Raw genomic sequence first — 19,417 nt, 5'->3', positions numbered from 1 at the left:
GCCATGTAATGTGACATATTCACAGATTCCAGGGACGTCTTTGGGGGCCATTATTCTGCCTACCACAGCCTTCATTCTTTTTCATCCCTAGTATCCTATCCTCCTAATGTAATGTTTTCTCCTTTGTCTTTTTACTTTTTAAAACGGTATTTTTTGAGCATAAGTGTTATGCATGTGTATATGTATGCTATATAAATATACATGCACATGTATTAATATATTAATGTAGCCAAATTTATCAGCCTTGTGTTTGCAGTCTTGCTTGTATTTTCTGTGCCTTTTACATTGAGTGCTTTGACCATCTAGAATTGGATTTTTTTTTTTCCCTGTGTAGTATCAAGAAGGGATCTAAAGCAGTTTTTTTCTATACAGATAGCCAGTTATTCTCACCTGTTTATTGAGAAGTTAATTATTTTCTCACTGGATTGAAATGCCTGATCATGTATCACAGCGCCATTTGAATATGAGTAGATTTCTAGGTTCTTTTTCATGTTTCACTGACCTTTTGCCAGATTGCATCATTTACCTTCTCGTTTTGTTTTTTCTCAACAGTGAATACGACATTTATGGGTTTAAGACTGTCCCAGAGGATGACGAGGAAGAGAAGTTGGTCGCCAGAGTCCGGGCGTTGGACCTGAAGACCCTGCACCTCACAGAAAACCAGGAGGTGTCCACTGGGGTCAAGTGGGAGAACCACTTTGCGAGCACAGTGAACAGGGAGATGGCGTGTTCCCCGGAGTTAAAGAACCTGGTCCGTGCGGGCATCCCCCACGAGCACCGTTCCAAGGTGTGGAAGTGGTGTGTAGACCGTCACATCAAGAAGTTCAAGGACAGCACTCAGCCCGGTTACTTCCAGACTTTGCTTCAGAAGGCGCTGGAGAAACAGAACCCGGCCTCCAAGCAGATCGAGCTGGACCTGCTGCGGACTCTGCCCAACAACAAGCATTACTCGTGCCCCACCTCGGAAGGCATACAGAAGCTGCGCAACGTCCTTCTTGCCTTCTCCTGGCGGAATCCAGACATTGGCTACTGCCAGGGTCTCAACAGGTGGGTCCCCAGCCCATGGAGGGCTCCTCCTCGTTCTTAAGATAGCTTGTAGCTCCACGGACTGCCTGATAGCCCCCTTGCCTTCCCCGTGAGCCAAGAAAACCCAGTCTTTTAAGGGAAAGAAGTATTAATAGCTGCAGTAAGCTAATTTTAATTATGCCCCATCACCAATTCTAGAATAATTGAGAAAAACAAGCATGCTTTCAAAAAGTCTTAAGACACTAAACTGTTTGAAACAACTGGGTTTCTCATTTAGATTTCCTTGCTGCTGTCCTCACACTCAGGTTTTGATCTGCAGTTTGTGTTCATTCATTTAAAATGCATGATGTGACACCAAGGGCACTCCCTGTTTATACAGGATCTTTGTCAGTCATGAGGTTGTCCCAAACAATTTTGCAGCTGGTCAAAATGTAGCCCTTGAAGAGCCCAAACATGTTTTATTTTGGACTAGCGTCTTCTGCAGGTCTGGCATGCTTCCCTGCTTCCATAGGCAAAGGACGCTGAAAAGCCTCTCACCTTCTCTGAACAGTCCAGGCTCCTCATTCCGAGCTGAGCTGCCCTGGCATGAAGCCACGGGAGGCACTGAGGTCTGTGCTCTGAGAAGCTGCTCCTGTCGCTGGACTGTGACGCTAGTGGCTGCTTTTTGCCTCTGTCTGTCTCTTACCTAGCTGGCGCACTCCTGCCGCTTCTACTTGCTGCTGTCAGTAGAGTCCATTTGTATCCCTCCCAAAGTAGATAATCCACTAGATCATTGTGGATTATGTTCATGTTATGTTTGTATTTGCTAGCAGTATGAACAAAGAATGAAGAAGCCCCATGTGTGATCTTTAGCAGTTCTCCTGTAAGTCAAGTGCATGCATTGCGTTTTGAATGCTGACATTTATTCTAGCAGCTCTTGGGCCTTTTTTAATCCTCATCCATGCTGGATACAGACCTCTGGATACGGATTGTCTTTTGCATCTGAGATGAGAGCATTGCAGGAAGAAGAGCTTTTAAGCTGGAATGTTAGTTGGTTAAGACCTGAAACCAGTGGTTTCCAGGAAGTCATTGTTTCTGTGCTGGTCAGGCTAGGGTCCCCTCTCTGTGCCCTGAAGGTAAGAGGGACTTCAACTGCTCCTCAATGGTCCCCTTATAAAAAAAGAAAAAGGCTGTAAATAAAATATTGCCTAACAAAGCAGCCTTGTTTTGCTTAAATGGACAGTTCACATTGCATACTCAGTCTAAAAATTCCTGAAAGCTAAAACCTGAAACTTAAGGGATCTTGGTGAGGACTTGAGCATGCCTGTTAGGGGTGCAATAGCACCCCATTTATCTGACACTGGTATAGAATCAGCTCTTCCCCACTTTAGGACACCTTCCAGCTTTAATTTAGACTTTCTCTGCACCATCACCATTGGGACTTCTAACCATTTTACTGGATTTTTTTCCATCCACATTATTTTGTACACACATTCTGAGAACCCAGAACTTTAGCAGAACACTAGCCTTTTCTACCGAGAAGGCAATGGCACCCCACTCCAGTACTCTTGCCTGGAAAATCCCATGGACGGAAGAGCCTGGTGGGCTGCAGTCCATGGGGTCTCGAAGAGTCGAACACAACTGAGTGACTTCACTTTCACTTTTCACTTTTATGCATTGGAGAAGGAAATGGCAACCCACTCCAGTGTTCTTGCCTGGAGAATCCCAAGGACGAGAATCCCAGGGGGAGCCTGGTGGGTTACCGTCTATGGGGTCGCACAGAGTCGGACACGAGTGAAGCGACTTAGCAGCAGTAGCAGCAGCAGCCTTTTCTAAGTGATTCTCGCCTATCATCGTGAACATCAGTTAGCTTAAAGTGATGTCTTCGAAGGCTCTGCGGATCTCAGTCTCTCTGCCCCTTCTCGTGGCATCCTCAGGTGCTGAGCTCATCCTGTTTCTCCCTCCTTACCCATCTCTACTCGTTGTAACCTTTCTACTCTCCATCCCATTCATGCTGACTCAAGGCGTCCCCTTCCCAGTTTTTTTTTTAACCTCTTAATTTGAGATTTCATTATAATTTTATCCAAGGAAGAAAACAAAAACAAATTCTAAGAAATGACTTCAGGTCTCTCCCTTAAGTGATGCACAAGCAGAAGTTCTCGGGTGTGTAGAGAAGGGCTTTTCCGTTGCCTTTTCCTTCCCATCCTTCTGTCCCGAATGCCTGCTCAGAGCCAGACCTGATGAAGTTACTGGGTGAGTAACCTCTCGGTGGTGACAGTGACCCAGGTTTCCATTCTTGAGTGACGGAACAGCTGATACACACAGCCCCCTTTCCTGCCCCACGTGCATGCCGTGGATGCCGTGTTTTGAGAAAGCCCCCAGGATGGTTCATTTGCGTGAAGCCCCATTTCAAGTAGATTGGTATCAAGAAAGTTGTTTTTAAACCATCGTATGTTCTTTCTCTTTTGTATTCACCCCTCAATTTTTTGTGCGTAAAAGGATTAGTTGGAACTTAAACAAAAAACTCAAAGAATTAGCTGCATTAGCAAAATCTTATCATGAAAAACATTTTTAAAAATCAGGCCGACATCATTGGGAAATAATTTCATCATCTTTAAACAAAAACCAAACGAAAGGGAAGGTGGATGTGGCTTTGCTTTTCAAACTAGGAAATGCTTCCCTTGCCACAAGATACTTAACTCATTGTTATTTCCTGGAGAATAGCAGCTGCATGGGTGTGAGAGAGGCCTCTGTGAGGACGGGCTGTGCTGCCTGGGTCTGGGCCGGGGCTGGCGCTCACCCTCTGTGAGGACGGGCTGTGCTGCCTGGGTCTGGGCCGGGCTGGCGCTCACCTTGTTCTGCGTTTGCTTGCAGACTGGTGGCCGTGGCCCTCCTGTACCTGGAACAAGAAGATGCCTTCTGGTGTCTAGTCACCATAGTGGAAGTTTTCATGCCTCGGGACTATTACACAAAGACTCTTCTAGGATCCCAGGTACTCTAAAAATATTGTGCTTCAGTCAGCAGCTTGTAGAATTAGAGCTGAAATGTGACCTGAATTGAGCGTTGATCGGGGAGGCTCCATGGGCGTGACAAGGTGCACACGGAGGCCGCCCCCTCACCCGCCCCCTCACCCGCCCCCGCCTCCCCCAGACTGGGCCAGGCTGCTCACAAGCCAATGAGTGCCTGGTCGGGCTCCCTCAGTGCCCTGGAAGCCAGCAGATCTGCTCTGTGGTCACTGCTCAGCACTGTCTCCCCTGGACTCTGCCTGGCTGGCAAAGCCACAGTTCAGGGGTGCCTGGGGAGCCTGGGTGTGTTAGCTCTGGTTCTCCAAGAGGCAGAGGCCGAGGCAGAAGCAGACGTGCCAGAGACTACTGAGGGGAAAACCCACGAAGGATCAAGGGGAGGGACTGGGGAAGGCCAGGAGAACCCCCAGACCAGCGAAAAGACGGAGGTTTGGGTGGCGGGGAAGACCCCAGCCTGCTGTACAGTTCTCAGAAAGCTTTGGTCAGGCCAGTGTGGAGTCCTCGAGCCAAGGTCACCTGTTAAAGTGCACACAAGACCCGCCTGCATCCGTGCCCCTGCCCTGCTCACTCACTGGCCGGAAGCAGCAGGGACAACACATCTCCTGTGAACAATGTCGTGATGGATCCAGAGGGACAGCGCTGGGGCCATGAGCACGGCCCGCAGCAGGAGCTCTGAACAGCACAGTTCCTGCCCACTGCTCCTGGAATCTGAAGCCAGGGGCTGGTAGGATGATGTGGGCTGGGAGGGCCAGGGGCTCTGGTCCCACTTGTGACTTCCCATCTCAGGACCAGACCCTTGGCCCTTGCAGCCCAGGGCATCTCTTCCTGTGCTGGACTGGGGCTTCTGCTGTTGTTGGCTTCTGGATGGACTTTCTCTGCTCCCCAGCAGGCAGCCCTCCTCCTCCTGTGTCTGACCTGTGTCCATTCCTCTTCCCTGAGAGCTCTGTGTCTCCTGACTGCAGCTGGGCCTGTGGGCTGTCACATCCTTGTCTCAAGTCTCGTGCTGGTAGTTGGTCTGCTTGCTCACGGCCGCTCCCTGCCCTTCCCTGCTCTTCTCTGTTCCTACAGCTGGTCCACAGGCTCGGGCCATCTCCCAGCCCCTGTGTGGCCAGCAGAGGCACGTGGGGAGCCTGGAGGAGGGCAGAGAGCTGAGGGCCGTTCTCTCCTCTCTGTCTCGGGCACTTCCTGCCGGTGACTCTGTCTCCTCCATGGCACCAGCTCCTGTCTGTGCCACTGGGGTTCCCCCTGCTCCAGGCTAGGGGTGGCTTCCTGCCCTGGCCTCTGGGCCACCTCACCATCAACTATTTGGGTTCTCACCCTCTCTGTTACCAGTGTGACCACTGCCCTGGGAAAATCCCTGTTGTAAATGTTTCATGTGGTTTCTGTTGGCCTGGTTGGGCCCTGTGTTTTACTTTCTATTTGCATTTCTGTCTTGGGAGGGATCCCCCTTGTTGTCTTCTGTTAGCACCTCCACTGCTCCCTCATCCATAGACCCCAGGCCAGGAATTGGGTCAGCCCACACTCCCCCTTCCTGTCCCTCTGTGCCCCTGGAGTTGCTGTTTCTGATCACTGCCACCTGCCAGGTGGCTCAGATCTGTTCCCTTGTCCTCTCACCACTGTTAGGTCACTGTCCCCTCTCCTGCATCATTGCAGGTACTCCTCTCCTCCCTTTCTGCCTTTACCCACCCATCCTTCCATCTGTTTCACTCACGGATTCAGACACGACCTCCCTGTACTGGGCCCAGGCCTCTCACAGCCTTCCTCAGACTCTTTACCATCTGAGCCACCAGGGAAGCCCAATAGGTGCTCGCTGAAGTTAGGCAATACAGAAATGCATATTAAGAGGGAAATGAAAAGACACCTGTTACCCTACCAACTTGAGAACCACAGTTAGCGTTTTGATATATTTCCTTTTGACTTTTCCCCAGTACATTCAAGTATCCAGATTGACAGCTGATTATCCTGGCTGGTTCACATTCACATGATAGCCTGAGCATTTTCTCATGATGTTATCTAGTTTGCAATGTCATATTTGGTAATATTCCATCGGTTGATTGGACATGAGGTGTTGAACCATTTTTCTGTAACGGATGTTGTGTAAGGCCACTCTTCAAATGGGGATAGCTTTGTGTGTGCGGTCAGCCCCAGTGCCGTGCCTTGCAGCTCACCGTCAGCTGCCTCCTGCCAGAGCTGAGTGCTGAGCCCCTTCACGCTGCACTCGGTCCAGACACTCAGCAGCTTCTCCATCTGTCCCTTCAGCTGAGTGTACATTGAGCGCCAGGACCTCACTAGACGCTGGGGACACAGAGATGAATATAGTCATTCCACGTCCTCTTGAGCTCAGAGAGCTGAACAGAGGCCTGAGCAGGCGTCCCCTGGCAGCCTTCCCCATACCAGCCCTCTGCCAAGCCCCAGGCAGACTCAAGAACAGGGCACCATCTGCCACCTACCTGGCAGGAAAGGCATGTGCCTGGGTCTTCTCCCACTTCAAGGCCAGCTGACTGGTCCCTTCCTCTCAGGCACTTTCACCCCAGTCCTTCTAGGCAGAGGGCATCACATCTCCATCACTTGGCCCAATAGTCAGCTGTTGTCTCCCTTGGCTGTTTACAGCCTCTTAAAGGCAGTGTGTATGCATGTGAATGGCGCTACTGGTAAAGAACCCGCCTGCCAGCGCAGGAGACGTAAGAGACGCAGGTTTGATCCCTGGGTCAGGAAGCTCCCCTGGAGGGGGCACTGCAGCCCACTCCCGTATTCTTGCCTGGAGAATCCCAAGGACAGAGGAGCCTGGCGGGCTACAGTCCATGATGTCACAGAGTCAGACATGACTGAACGACTTAGTATGCATGCAAAGGTAGCACCTGCTCCTATTGTTTCTCATCCCCAGCACTGGCCAGTGCCAAGTGTGAAGTGTGTGCAGATTCGTAGTTGTTGTTTATATGCTGAGGGATGGAACAGTATCAGCAGAAATACCATCACTAGTGAGTGATGCTGACCTTCCTGTGGGAGGGTCTGGGCTTCCAGGGAAACTGACAAAAGAGGACGGATGCCCAGGTATGGCTTGTCACGGCTATCGCGCACCCACCCATAAGATGTTTTGACAACTTGCTTTTCAGTAGCTGGTCCACCTATCAGAATCTTACAGCAGTGGGGAATAGATGTAGGTGAGAAGGTGATACTTTTTGCATACCATGAGATGGTTTTATAACTACATATGTGCTTTTGTTTAAGTCTTCTAAGAAAAATTAATTATAATTCACTTCAGCTAATTCAGGTCTTTGAAATTTTGTCTCTTCTAGCCAAAATGCAAACTGGACAAAAATGTATGTTTCCAACCATGATTCCTGCATTTTATCCTTTGTATACCCTAAGGTGACTTTACAATGCTTTAGAATCATTTCTGTAGTAAATAATGTTTTATAAGTTACTTTGCCTTTAATATTTTTACATTTCAACCAGTGATACTTAACCTGTGTAACATTCTTTAAAAAAAAATTTTTTTTTTACTATAATGACTTCTATATTTAAAAAGAAAAAAAAAAAAAGCCTTCTCATAAGAGTAAACAATTGAGTTTTTCAAAGTTTTAGATTCTCCTTAAAAAAAGGATATTTTAAAATGTCATTTTTTAACATTGATCTAGATTGTTTCTAGTTGTTTTAGTATCTCAGTCATCCCAAGAATTCCCACACCTTCTACCTTGACTGATAACGCAGGTGAAAGTTTGGCGGGTTTTCCGGGATCCATTCCTAGGAGCAGGCTTGCTGCAGGGTGTCTTCCTGTCTCCTGGGTGTTGCCGGATTGCTCTCCCAGGGGGTTGCACCAGTTCACACTCCCATCTCAGTATGCCAGGGCACGCTAATGAGGCCGACATTTCCTGCGCAGCTGCCCTGTTCCTGGACAGCCTGGTTGTGGCCCGCTGTGCACGGTCGCTTGCTCTCTTGTGCGGGTCTGTTTCTTCTTTGATGCTTCACTGCTCGCTGGTGGAGCGGTGACCTCACTGCACCCAGGCCATGGAGCCTCGGCCCGGATCTCTGGTGAGCTGCAGTTGTCCTGCTCAAGATGACCCCCGGCAACAGTATGTCTCAGTCTCCCCAGCCCTCATTCCTGTGATCCGGCCTCAGGGGACCACACTCTGCCCTCTCCACGCCCCTCTGGAGGCCTGTGTATTCCGAGCACCCCTCCTCCTCACCTCTGACGGCAGAGGGTCTGCATGGTTTATAGACGTTACCTCCACGTAGTTCCGATCTAGGTGCTCCTCCCCTCCTACCACCTCTCCTTGGCTCAGATTTTCATCCCCTCTGCTCTGGGTGTGGGGGGCCTCCATGGGCCTCCCCTTTAGCTCAGCCCCTGTTCCAGGTGGAGAGACAGACCTAAAGCACAAATCCAGCCCCATCACTCTCCTGCCCAAAGCCTCTTGATGCTTCTCCTTCATTGCCTGTTGCGTTTTTCAAACATGAGTAGAGAAATCAGTATATGGGGTTGGCAGTAGCGTTTTTCATCACATTAAGTTGAATAGACTAGAATTGAGGCATCAAAGTGTGTCCTACTGTGTGAAGTTAAGTAATGCTTGTGAAAGATTTGTTTCTGTTCGATGCAGACTGGGTGATGTTGACGTATGTTTTCTTGTGGGTCACAGACAAAGGTTGGAAAAGCCCCTGGCCTGTAGTTGAAGTCTGACCCTCGGGCGTGGTGCCTCTGCCAGGCCGGGCTGCCTCCCTCACACCCCTTCTGCTCACAGTCCTGTGCTCCCCGCTGTAGGGCTGGTCTCCCCCAGACTTGGCTGGGACCCGTCTTGGGCTCCATAATGCTCTGCAAACACATCTTTACCAAGCCCTGCCATGGCTGGCATAACAGTCCATACGCCTCCTTCCTCACTCATCTTTTAGCTCCTAGAGGTCAGGGCTGAACTCGATTCAAGCCTCTGCCCAGCACTGGCCCCAGCTTGACACAGAGAATGGAGAGATAACAACCACCTATGTTGATAGGTATTTACCTGAGTCTCTTATAGTCTTCACAGAAGCCCTGGGAGAAAGTGACTGTTGCTGCTTTCCAGACGAGGAACAACTCTCCAGAATACAGTGTGCCCAAGGCCACTCTGGAGTCAATAGTAGAGCTGAGAGCCAAGCTCAGGTGCTGCTGACTCAAGTCCTGGCTCCCTCACTGCCCCACCCAGCTAGTAAATACTTGGTGAATGGATGTGGTGATGCCACACTTCCTCTTGGGCCAGGGACTCAGGTTTGTGGCCCTGTATAGCCGCACCCTCTGTACTTCCATACAGATTAGCAAGGCTGACTGCTCCACCGACTCTGCAGCAGCTGTTTTCATGGGGCATTTGGAGTGTATGAGGGGCTTCAGGCCATAGCACCCAGCGCCCTGCCCTGTGGAAAGGATGACAGTCAGCGGGTACTCGGCGAGCACCTGCTGTGGGGTCAGCTGCTTCTGGGGCACAGAGCCCTCCGCTCTGGGGTGAGCCTTCCACGCATTTGGAATGGCTACGCTGCTGTGCATCGTGATGGGCCTGCAGCTCCCCGGGGCCCTGGATGACCCACTCTGTGCTATGGCAGCCCCTATACACTTCTCCCCTTGGCTCCCTCTCCAGGTGGACCAGCGGGTGTTCAGAGACCTCATGAGCGAGAAGCTGCCTCGACTGCACGCCCACTTTGAACAATACAAAGTCGACTACACCCTCATCACATTCAACTGGTTCCTGGTGGTGTTTGTGGATAGCGTCGTCAGCGACGTCCTCTTTAAAATATGGGACTCGTTCCTTTACGAGGGACCAAAGGTGGGTCTGCTCACTGGATGATTCCGTGGGCAGTGGCAGAGGCAGCAGAGTGGTTGGCTTAGCTGGGACGTGTGACGGTTACCAAGGGGCAGAGTGATCCAGCACTGCGGGCCACCGGAGGGGTCCCAGGAGACTGCAGTCAGTTGCTTGTTCATCAGAAACAAGTCTGTGCCAAACCCTGTGCCTGGCACAGGGGCTTCGATGGTTTGCAATCTGAGCCTCAGCCTCTGTCAAACAGCTGGCAGCATTATCCCATTGTATGGATGAGGAGTTAGAGGCCCAGAGTGAGCAGATGATTGGGGCAGACTCGGGGCCAGCTTCAGAGCCCTACTGTTCACAGGCCTCCCACCCAGACTGTGTATGCTTTTAAAAAGATCAGTTTGTGACTAAGTAATACATGATAAACTCAAATCATATAACTCAGATTGTGCAGTAGAAAGATTCCCAGTCTCCTAACTGTTCTTCTCAATGTACTGTATCTCTTTTTCAAGGTATTTGATATATATCTAAAATATGATTGTTCAATTTATTATTTATTGGAGATAGTTCCATATCAGGGTATATAGATCTGGCTCTTTTTTTTTTTTTTTTTTTCCAACTCTGCATAGTATCCCCTTCTCCAGATAAACCAGAAATTTACCAAATAGGCCCCTGATAATGGACATTCACCTTGTTTCCAGTCTCTTGCTGTTTCAAACTGTGCTCCAGTAACTCCTTATAACTGTCTTTCTATAGGTACAAGTGCATCCATAGGTTTAGTCCTAGAGGTGGATGTGCTGGGTCCAGGGTAAATCCAGAATCAAAAGACCCTGTAGTTTTCATCGAGAATGCCAAATTGCCTGCAGAAGGGCCTTACCAATTTCTGCTCCCACCAGCAAAGTTTGAGTGTGTATATTAATCCCCTGCTGTGTCCAACATAGTACATTATCACCTTTTAAATTCAGTCTGTCAGTATTAAGAGTTCTCAACCAGGGCTTAAACAGTGTTTCCCACTGGGCCGCAGGTAGGGATGCTAAGAGAAGGATTACCTATTTAAACTCCATAAGTATTGTTTTCTGAATAAGAGAAAATTCACATTGTTGCAGACCAGCCAACACCCTTAGATGTGGGTGAAGTAATTTGTTCCAGAGCTGCTAGAACTTGCAGGAGCACCCGGAGTCCATTTCCTCTGTTCTCAACACAGTGACCCAGAGACAAATCAGAAAAAAAAAAATTTTTTTTTTTTTCATTTTCTTTCCCCATATTCAGAAGTCAGTAATTCAGACCCTAATTTTAGTAGGTGAGATAAAAACTGCCTCTGGAGGCGGAGCTTTTGAAGAAGTTTCAAAATCTTTTGAAGTTTCCGAATCAGAGGACCCTGGTTTTGATTAATTTAACATGTATCTCTAGTCCCGTATGGCTTATGGACTAGAACTGTGAGCTGAATATGGAGGAGTCCACAAAGATTCTACTCCTTAAGGGAATTTTTGGTTTGGGCTGAAGTGTTGCTGAACGCTACCAGAGAGTTGAAAACGTTTTTCTTTTGAGAATGGCAGGCACCTGAGGTCGTGTCTGCCCCACGGCCCGGGCGCAGGCTGCGCTCCCAGGGTTCCGGCAGGTCTCCCGTCCCTGGGGCTAGTGCCTGGAGCTTGGTGCTTCTCTCCTCATGGATTCCGTCCTTCTGCAGGTTATCTTCCGCTTTGCCCTGGCACTTTTTAAATACAAGGAAGAGGAGATCCTGAAACTTCAGGATTCAATGTCCATATTCAAGTACCTCCGTTACTTCACACGTACTATCCTGGATGCTAGGTGAGTCCTTGGGGGACCCCCAGATGTCCAGGAGAGCAGAGCCCTTGAGCTTTTATCCTTGACCCAATAAACATAAATCCTAGCAACCAAAGTACATCCTTCCTTGTCTCAGGAGCACTTACTGAGTATCTGCCACATAGCAGGCCCTCTGCCAGGCACAGAGGGTGGTGGGTGAGGAGCAGGTCCTGTCCTCAGAGAGCTCGTGAGGCTGTTCCAGCAGGGTTTGCTCAGAGCTGTGGTGAAGGGAGCCTGGGTAAACTGGGCTTGGTCGGGGCAGGGCCTGGGCCCACTGGGCAGAGAGCACCCAGGAGCCGTGTGCAGGGCGTGACAGTACAGCATGTTTAGGGAGCTGCCCCAGAGGCTCGGCCAGGGTGGGGTTGGCACGGCAGGATTGAGGCCAGGCCTGAACAGAGCAGGGTTGTTAAGGCTTTTGTAGACTCTCCCCAGGAGGCTGCTTCATCCTGAGTGTTGGGAAGTCCCTGCAGGTTGGACATGAGCAAGGCATATCTGGTTGGAGCAGGACTGGCTGCAGGAGGTCCAAGCTCCAGGTGAGAGAAGTGGTAGCCTGGAGCGAGGTGCCCCCAGAGGCAGATCGGAGTGGGCAGGTGGAAAGGAGTGGAGAGGGAACTTGAACTTGGAAGGGCCCTGGCTTTCTGGCCTGGGCGGCGAGTGGTCCGGCATCCCCGTCGCTCCACAAACACAGGGGCCTGTCTGGGCCACCCTTGTTGTCCTTGTGTCCCCTGAACCACAGTTCGCAGCTGCTCGGGCCCTGGCGGCCCAGGCGTGTTCGCCAGAGGGTTTCTGTGGAGCTGCTGTTGGTTAGGCAAGTGGGGTGCACATCCTTGTGAACCACTGCTACTGCTAAGTCACTTCAGTCGTGTCCGACTCTGTGCGACCCCATAGATGGCAGCCCACCAGGCTCCCCCGTCCCTGGGATTCTCCAGGCAAGAACACTGGAGTGGGTTGCCATTGCCTTCTCCAATGGATGAAAGTGAAAAGTGAAAGTGAAGTCACTCAGTCGTATGCGACTCTTAGCGACCCCATGGACTGCAGCCCCCCAGGCTCCTCCATCCATGGGATTTTCCAGGCAAGAGTACTGGAGTGGGGTGCCATTGCCTTCTCCGTGTGAACCACCGAGTCCCCGTTAATGTTCACTGCACTGAGGTGCTGGGAGCCATCTTTCCTGTATGGGAGTGGATCCCTGTAGCAGACTTGTGGCCTCATGAAAACCACAGGAGTCCTTTCACTGACAAACATTTGGAGTGTATTAATGTTCTTCGAATTGTTGACTGCCACCCATAAGAACATTTTATCTCACAACCTGGGACACACATACTGGGGAGTCTGTAACTGGAACGAGAGAATTTGTTTGTTGAAGTTGTTCAGTGCTTGGTACAGACCTGTGCTGTACCCTCTGATATTTTCTGATTACTCTGTGTATCACATATTTAAAATGCTCGTCATATAAACTGACGCTTTGATCCACTGATGGGTGACCACCTCCTTGACAAATACCAGTTGCCCCTCCTGATGCTCATAAGAAGAGAAGGCGGCTTCTCTTCTTGGCCAATGTCATGAGAAGTGGTTGGGCAGCATCAGCCAGGAGGAGCTGCAGGGCACCAGTGCTGAGGGGTCCTGGGACAGCGGGTGTGTGGAGCCAGAGAGAGGGGCCTGAGGACCATTCTCCCCTGTGGTTCTCTTGAGTGAGGCAAGGGGACCAGGGAGGTGGATGTTGGGAGAAGATACTGGCTGGGGCCATACCTGGCATCCTTACATGTCACCACTACTGTTAGGATCTTTTGCTTGGGAAGTGGGTTTTCAGATTTTATTCAGCCTTGTTGCTATATCAACAGTAGGATATCCGAGGGGTGAACCTTGGGAGTATTCGTTAATCCCACATCTGGTCAAGACAACAAGAATGGTGTGAAGTGAACTTCACTCCGACAGCTAATGCATGTGGAGGGCATCCTGCTCCAGCCCGGGACAATCTTGTGAGGGTTGTGGGTGATGCCCTGCAGGGTGGCAGAGACACAGGCGGAACTGGGACATGGTCTGTCGTGCATGCTCCTGCAGCGCCACCTGGTGAGTGCCTGCAGGAAGTCAAGGTCCCCTGGACCCAGAGTTCCTGACTGCAGCAGGGTCACCCAGGGGGTGTTGTTAGGACTGCAGATGCCTGCAGTGGAGCCCCACCTCTGTAGTCGGGCCCCAGTGCTTAATAAGCTCCCCAGATTAGCGGTCCCAAGTTGCAGCAACTGTGCAGTACACTGGTTCTGCAGAGGAGGAGGCAGGGAATTCCCAGTCAGATGTGGTCAGGGGAGGTGGGTAAAACAAGATTAGACCAGTCTCTGAGTCAGGACTCTTGGGGACCTCTCATGTGCAAAGTGTCGTCTTCTGAACTTAGCTGACACAGGGCACTTCTCATCTCTCACTTGGACCTTCCAGGCCCGAGGCAGAGCGGGGTGTGGTTTCCTTGCTGCTGCAGGCTGCGTTAATGGGCGGTAGTGACGGCCTGGTGGAGGCAGCGGACAGTATCAGTCTAATTTGGTTTTTCTGTAGCAAGGAAGGGCCTGGACACCTTGATTCCAGGTGTATGGAACCCGCGACTAACAGCTTTCAGAGGACAGGGGCTGGCCCTGCAGATCTGGATCCCCGTTCCCGGCCAGCATCTGGTTTCACCGAGACCCTCACTGAGCTGTGGCTGTGCTCAGGCCGCTCCTACTCATTGGCTCTAGAACATGCTCTGGGAGCTCAGCTCTGAGAGCCAGACCTTCTGACCCTTTACCTTCTGGCAGGAGCATCGTCTGGCTTGGTGTGAGGCATGTCTAAGAAGTGGGTGTTTAAAAATATAAGAGGGAGGGATGCTAAGGGTGTGTCTTCTTACCTGTGTACACCTTACAGTAAAACAGCCCATGTGACTGAGGAGCAGCAGGAGTGGATGGGGAGGAAGCTGGGGGAAGTCCAGTGACATTTCTGTTTCATCACAGCCCCTCTCGGGGTCTGTAAGAGTGTCAGGCCTTTAGTCCCTGCTGCTGGGGCCTGCAGGAGCAGGGCAGGGGCTGAGGGATGGACGACTGGCTTCTGTGACAATTGCAGAGACGTGGCGTGGTTAGTGCCAGAAGTCCATAGCCAGGCCTTGGGCACTTTCTAGTTCCGTTTTTACTAAACTGCTGGCCAATGGTAAGGGGCAAAACCCATGATTTTTAAATGTTTACTGTGGTGGGTTTCTAGACCTGGGGATAGTACGAAACCTATGAACTGCCCGCTTCTCTGTACGCTGCATCTCAATACCTGTCACACCACTGACTGGGCCTGACAGTTGTCCCCAGGTTTGCTGGGGCATCTGTGCGTCAGTTCACCCCGTCAGTCGGTCCAGCAGCAGCGCCTTCCTGAGGGCGCCCCGCACCAGGCCTCATGCCGGTTCTGAGGACGCAGAGGCCCACCACCGCTGAGCAAGTCCTGGTGCCCCCCGGCGGCGACTCGAGTAAACCCATGTGGGAGGTGGCACTGCTGTTACCTCAGTGTACAGATGACGAATTGGGGGCCCGAACAGGGGGGAGCTTCCCACGGTCCATGTCACGCAGGGAGCGTGTGGTGGAGCTGGATCCAGGTCGTCATCCGGGGTTGCCCTGCGCCTCTGCGTGGGCACTGGCCTCCGAGTGACATACCCGGGTCAGGCCCTCTGCACGGCGTCTGGGGTCCGCCTCCCCACGCCCCTGGGCCCCCAGGCCAGGCTGAGCTCTCGCCTGACCCCCCGATGCTCTGTCTCTGCCGTGTTCCGCCAGGAAGCTCATCGGGATCTCCTTTGGGGACCTGAACCCGTTCCCCCTGCGGCAGATCCGGAACCGGCGGGCCTACCACTTGGAGAAGGTCCGGCTGGAGCTGACGGAGTTGGAGGCCATCCGGGAGGACTTCCTGCGTGAACGGGACACCAGCCCGGACAAGGGCGAGCTGGTCAGTGACGAGGAAGAGGACACCTGAGTGCTGCCCCACGCCCCCACCCAGGACGCTGCTCTCCTTGCAACCAAAGTGTGCCAAAGGGTGAACTGCAGAGACGCCTGCGCTCGTTCCACATCCAGAATGTAACATCCGGGGTCTCTGCAAGTCTGCTGGGCAGACATCCAAAGCCACACTGCACTTTGTCGTTTCCACTCGGGTCTCCTCTGTTTACAGCCGTCTGCATGCCGCGGCAGATGGCTCCTCCTGTCCCATCATGCTTTCCGCCTGATCGGTACCTCACCAGGCTTAGAGCTGGCTAGTTTCAAGAGCCTGTTTACAGTATCTGTCAGCCGTGTTGATGTCTCTGCCCTTAGGAAACCTTCCATGTGCCGTCTGCCCTGTGGTAGCTCCGGTACGTAGTAGGTGGTTGTAGGCACTGTTTTGAATGGTAGCCGTGGAGGACGCCCACCACGCCTGCACACTCTTGGGCCAGGGTCTGACTGCTTTGGGTGACATAAGGCTCGTGTGAAAGAAGGGATTTTCTTAGGAAAGCAAGTACATCCCTTGTTCAGAAATGGCCTGTGGAAAGCCCACAGACCTCATGCTGATGGCTTCAAGGTGCTGGCCATGCCCCACTTCTGGAATAGCTTCTGCCCTTTAACGCACAGCCTTTCAGACAGTAACTCCCAACCTGCTGGTGGAAGGCCTGGCTCTCCAGACACCCCATGCTCGCTCCTCTGCCTACACTGCTCCAGATGGGTCTGTGCAGAGCCTTTCTTTCCATCTGAGAGTTGACCCTGGGCTCATTCTACACGTGTGCATAGGGTTCCAAGGAAACCGCGGATCATCGTCCTACAGAGCAGGCCCGCCCCTGGGCCGGCCTTGGTGGAGGGGTGCAGGGAGCTGTTCCGGGGGTGCTTTCAGGGTGGCAGTGCAGCTGCAGAGTGACTGCTGTCGGGCAGCTGGAAGCCATGGCTTCCTTGGGAACAGCCAGTGTGCTGGGCTGGGGTGGTGGGAGGCCAGCTGCCAGGGCCTGGGGCGCCTTCACTTGAGGTCAGAGTTTTGGTGAGCCCTCCTGGGGCGTCCCCTCCCCACTGCCATGTTGAGACACCCTGTACTCAGCAGCTGTCCTCCCTCTTGGGGTCACCACCGTCCCCAGGGTGTCAGGCTGCCCAGAGAGTTCTGGGACTTAGAGCATGACCTTTCTGAAGGCCCGGAAAGAGGCTCTGTGCAAGGAAGATTATTTTTGCATAATCATTCTGTGGACCATCCCTGATGTATTAATGTGAGACTGTTTTCCGGGACAGTATTAGTCAAATAGGAAAGAAAAAGTTTTTAGTGGATTTTTTTTCTTTTTTTACACTACCTGGAAAAAATTGGAAATAATCCTTGGTGGATATTAAACACACTCAGATTATTGAAGCACTGTAACTTGAAGAAGTGCTTTTTTTCATAAGCATAGTTTTTCTTTTCTTACTGTCACCCTTCTAGCAGTCTCATAGCCAGGACAGCATTTCAGCATATTAGACCAAGTTCCATTTTTCTGTCTTTGGTTAAGCTGGTTGGTTTGATTTTTCACTGTGTCTGGGGAGCTGGCCTCTATATGTGGGTATCAAAATGTATTTTATCATTGTTTTGGTCATCAGGAGCAGTTGTTTGAGGCCAGACATCTCCAGGAAGTCGTCTTGTGAGTGGGTTCACTCTGAGGCGAGGCTGCAGCCTCACTGCTCTGCACAGACCCCCACAGGACCGACCACTGGGGCTGGCGGAGACCGCCTCCCGCCTCTGCCGCCAGCCTAGGGGACGGCAGCAGGAGTGGGGCTGGACAGCGCCAACTTCCTTGAGATTTTAGTTTCCCCTAAGTTGATTTCCCCTGGAACTGTCACACCCTGGGGACTAAAATGCTGCCTTTAGCAATAGGCTTGTGTTGTCCTTCCTGCCTTGAAAAGACTTATCTTACAAGCACCTGAAGTGGGCCCGGGCACCTGCCGCGTGTGGCTGAAGCCCCTGGTGCCGGCTGTTCCCCGAGCGTCAGTGGTGTGTTAGTATATCCAGGCTGTCACTGTCAGTGGCCAGGCAATGGGTATGGGTGAACAGAGAGAGGTCGTGGAGGGAATGGGCCGGGAACACTTGCTTGGAAGTTCTCCTTTCTGGAATAAAGCACTGGGTGTCCAGCGGTGGGAGAGGGACGGCTTGACCTGATTCCACACTGGGGACAGGATGTGGCCAACTCCTTCTCCACAACTGTAGGGGCTGTTCCCACTACTTCGAGCCAGTGCTTCCCTTCTCCTTGTGCCGCTGAGGAAAGAGTAGCTCCATATCCTCCCCTTCTGACAGGCGCTGCCTCCATCCCAGCCTGGGGCGGGGCAGCCTTCAGCCAGCTTCCCAGACGCGCACACCACGGCCAGGGGAGCCGCCCTTATCACACCAGGTGGGAACTGCCAGCTTTCATGTTGGTGAGTTCTTTGTTTTTTTATGGGTTGAACATTTGTTTATATTTTTGTATATTTTCACTACAGTTTATATTTTTATAGGCTATTTTTATCAAGGTTTTCTAGATTACGTACATCTATTTTGTATAACATGTTCTCTCGTGTATATGTAAACCTGAGCCTCCAGAACCACTGTTCACGTCTGTACCCTCTCTGACCCCCAGCCTCGACCATCACTGACTTCCCCTATGTACACACGGGCCCACTTCTTACCCCAGGTAGCCTTGGGGCTACTTGCAGTCATGCTGACAGCTGACCCACACCAGCCAAGACTGTCGATTGCTGGGAACGGCTCTGGCTTCTACGTTACATCGATATAGGAAGTACTCTAGGCAAATAGCCAGTCTGCTGTTGTTGTTTTAACTAAATGTATTACTGCACAAGTCCCTACTCCTCACTTTGCACGCCGTTGCCTTCCTGCCTGTGTTCTGGGAGGCTGGATGCCAGCCGTGGAGGACTCGGGGTGTTGCCAAGTGACTTTTCCTTCCATGTCCCAGCAGCTTCTGTGCTTATCTTCTAGTTAAATTTTGGAATTGTCCTACTAAAAGGCAAAATAAACTAATTTGTATAACATTCTGACTTGAAATGCAGTTACATTCACTTGTGAAGGGACTCAGTCCCAAAGGCTTGAAAGGCGGGGCAGGGCTTAAGTGGGAGGTGGGGCGGGGGGCTCTCGACCTTCCACTGTGTATTTCTGCATCCCTGCCTTTGGCTTGCTCTGAGCAGGTGGGACAGAATGCCTTCAGCCAGCCCTGGGAGGCCCCAAAGCCATGGCCAAGCTGCACTTGAGGGCTAGGAGCACAGGGTGGGTCAGGGATCAGGAGCCAGAGTTCCCTGTGTCCGGAGCAGCCCCTAAACCACCGGGCGGCAGGCACCCCTCCTTCCACCAGCGGGGACGTGCCCTGCCTGAGTCACGGGTTGTTTGCCTCCTGCCTAGGCTGACAGCTCAGGCCCAGCTGCCGCTGGGGACGCCACTCCCCTCACCCCCCATCATCGGAAAAACACACGAGAATGATTAAGACCAAATGTCTTGCCACAGTGTGACGGTGTGGGGGAGCTCCAGTAGAGATTCCCAGACAGAGCAGGCGAGGAGCTGGGGAGTCTGCCTCCTCCCGAGACACGGATTCAGAGAGGCTTGGTGCTCCTGGGGTCACAGAGCACAACAGCAGTGGCCCAGCTGGGACTGGGACCAGCGCTGGCCCCTGCTCCCCGTCCCTTGTAAGGGCTTGCTCTTGCCGCAGTAGAAAGCCCTGGGAAGCCATTCCTCAGAGCAGGGGTCCCTGGAGCCACAGAACAGAATGTGAGTGGAGAAGGGGACAAGCCCCTTCCAGGAGCAGCACTCATGAGCAGACTGTAAAATGGTCAAGTCCAAGGTTCATGGCCAGAGGTG

General features: G+C 51.9%; 1 protein-coding gene across 1 annotated transcript in view; it reads left to right on the top strand.

The window, feature by feature from the left end:
- TBC1D2B (TBC1 domain family member 2B) overlaps positions 1-18,603 on the top strand; it is a 90,246-nt gene extending 71,643 nt beyond the window's left edge. The window contains exons 9-13 of the mRNA XM_024982019.2: positions 553-1,047; positions 3,880-3,997; positions 9,626-9,811; positions 11,478-11,599; positions 15,382-18,603. Coding sequence (XP_024837787.1) covers positions 553-1,047; positions 3,880-3,997; positions 9,626-9,811; positions 11,478-11,599; positions 15,382-15,577 — 1,117 coding nt within the window. The 3' untranslated portion in view covers positions 15,578-18,603. The remainder of the gene's footprint in view (positions 1-552; positions 1,048-3,879; positions 3,998-9,625; positions 9,812-11,477; positions 11,600-15,381) is intronic.
- Positions 18,604-19,417: the final 814 nt, after the last annotated feature.

Source organism: Bos taurus, chromosome 21 (genome assembly GCF_002263795.3).
Source record: "Bos taurus isolate L1 Dominette 01449 registration number 42190680 breed Hereford chromosome 21, ARS-UCD2.0, whole genome shotgun sequence".
NCBI classification, from domain to species: domain Eukaryota; kingdom Metazoa; phylum Chordata; class Mammalia; order Artiodactyla; family Bovidae; genus Bos; species Bos taurus.
The sequence above is the reverse complement of the archived record's forward strand: the minus strand, read 5'-3'. Positions and strand labels throughout refer to the sequence as shown.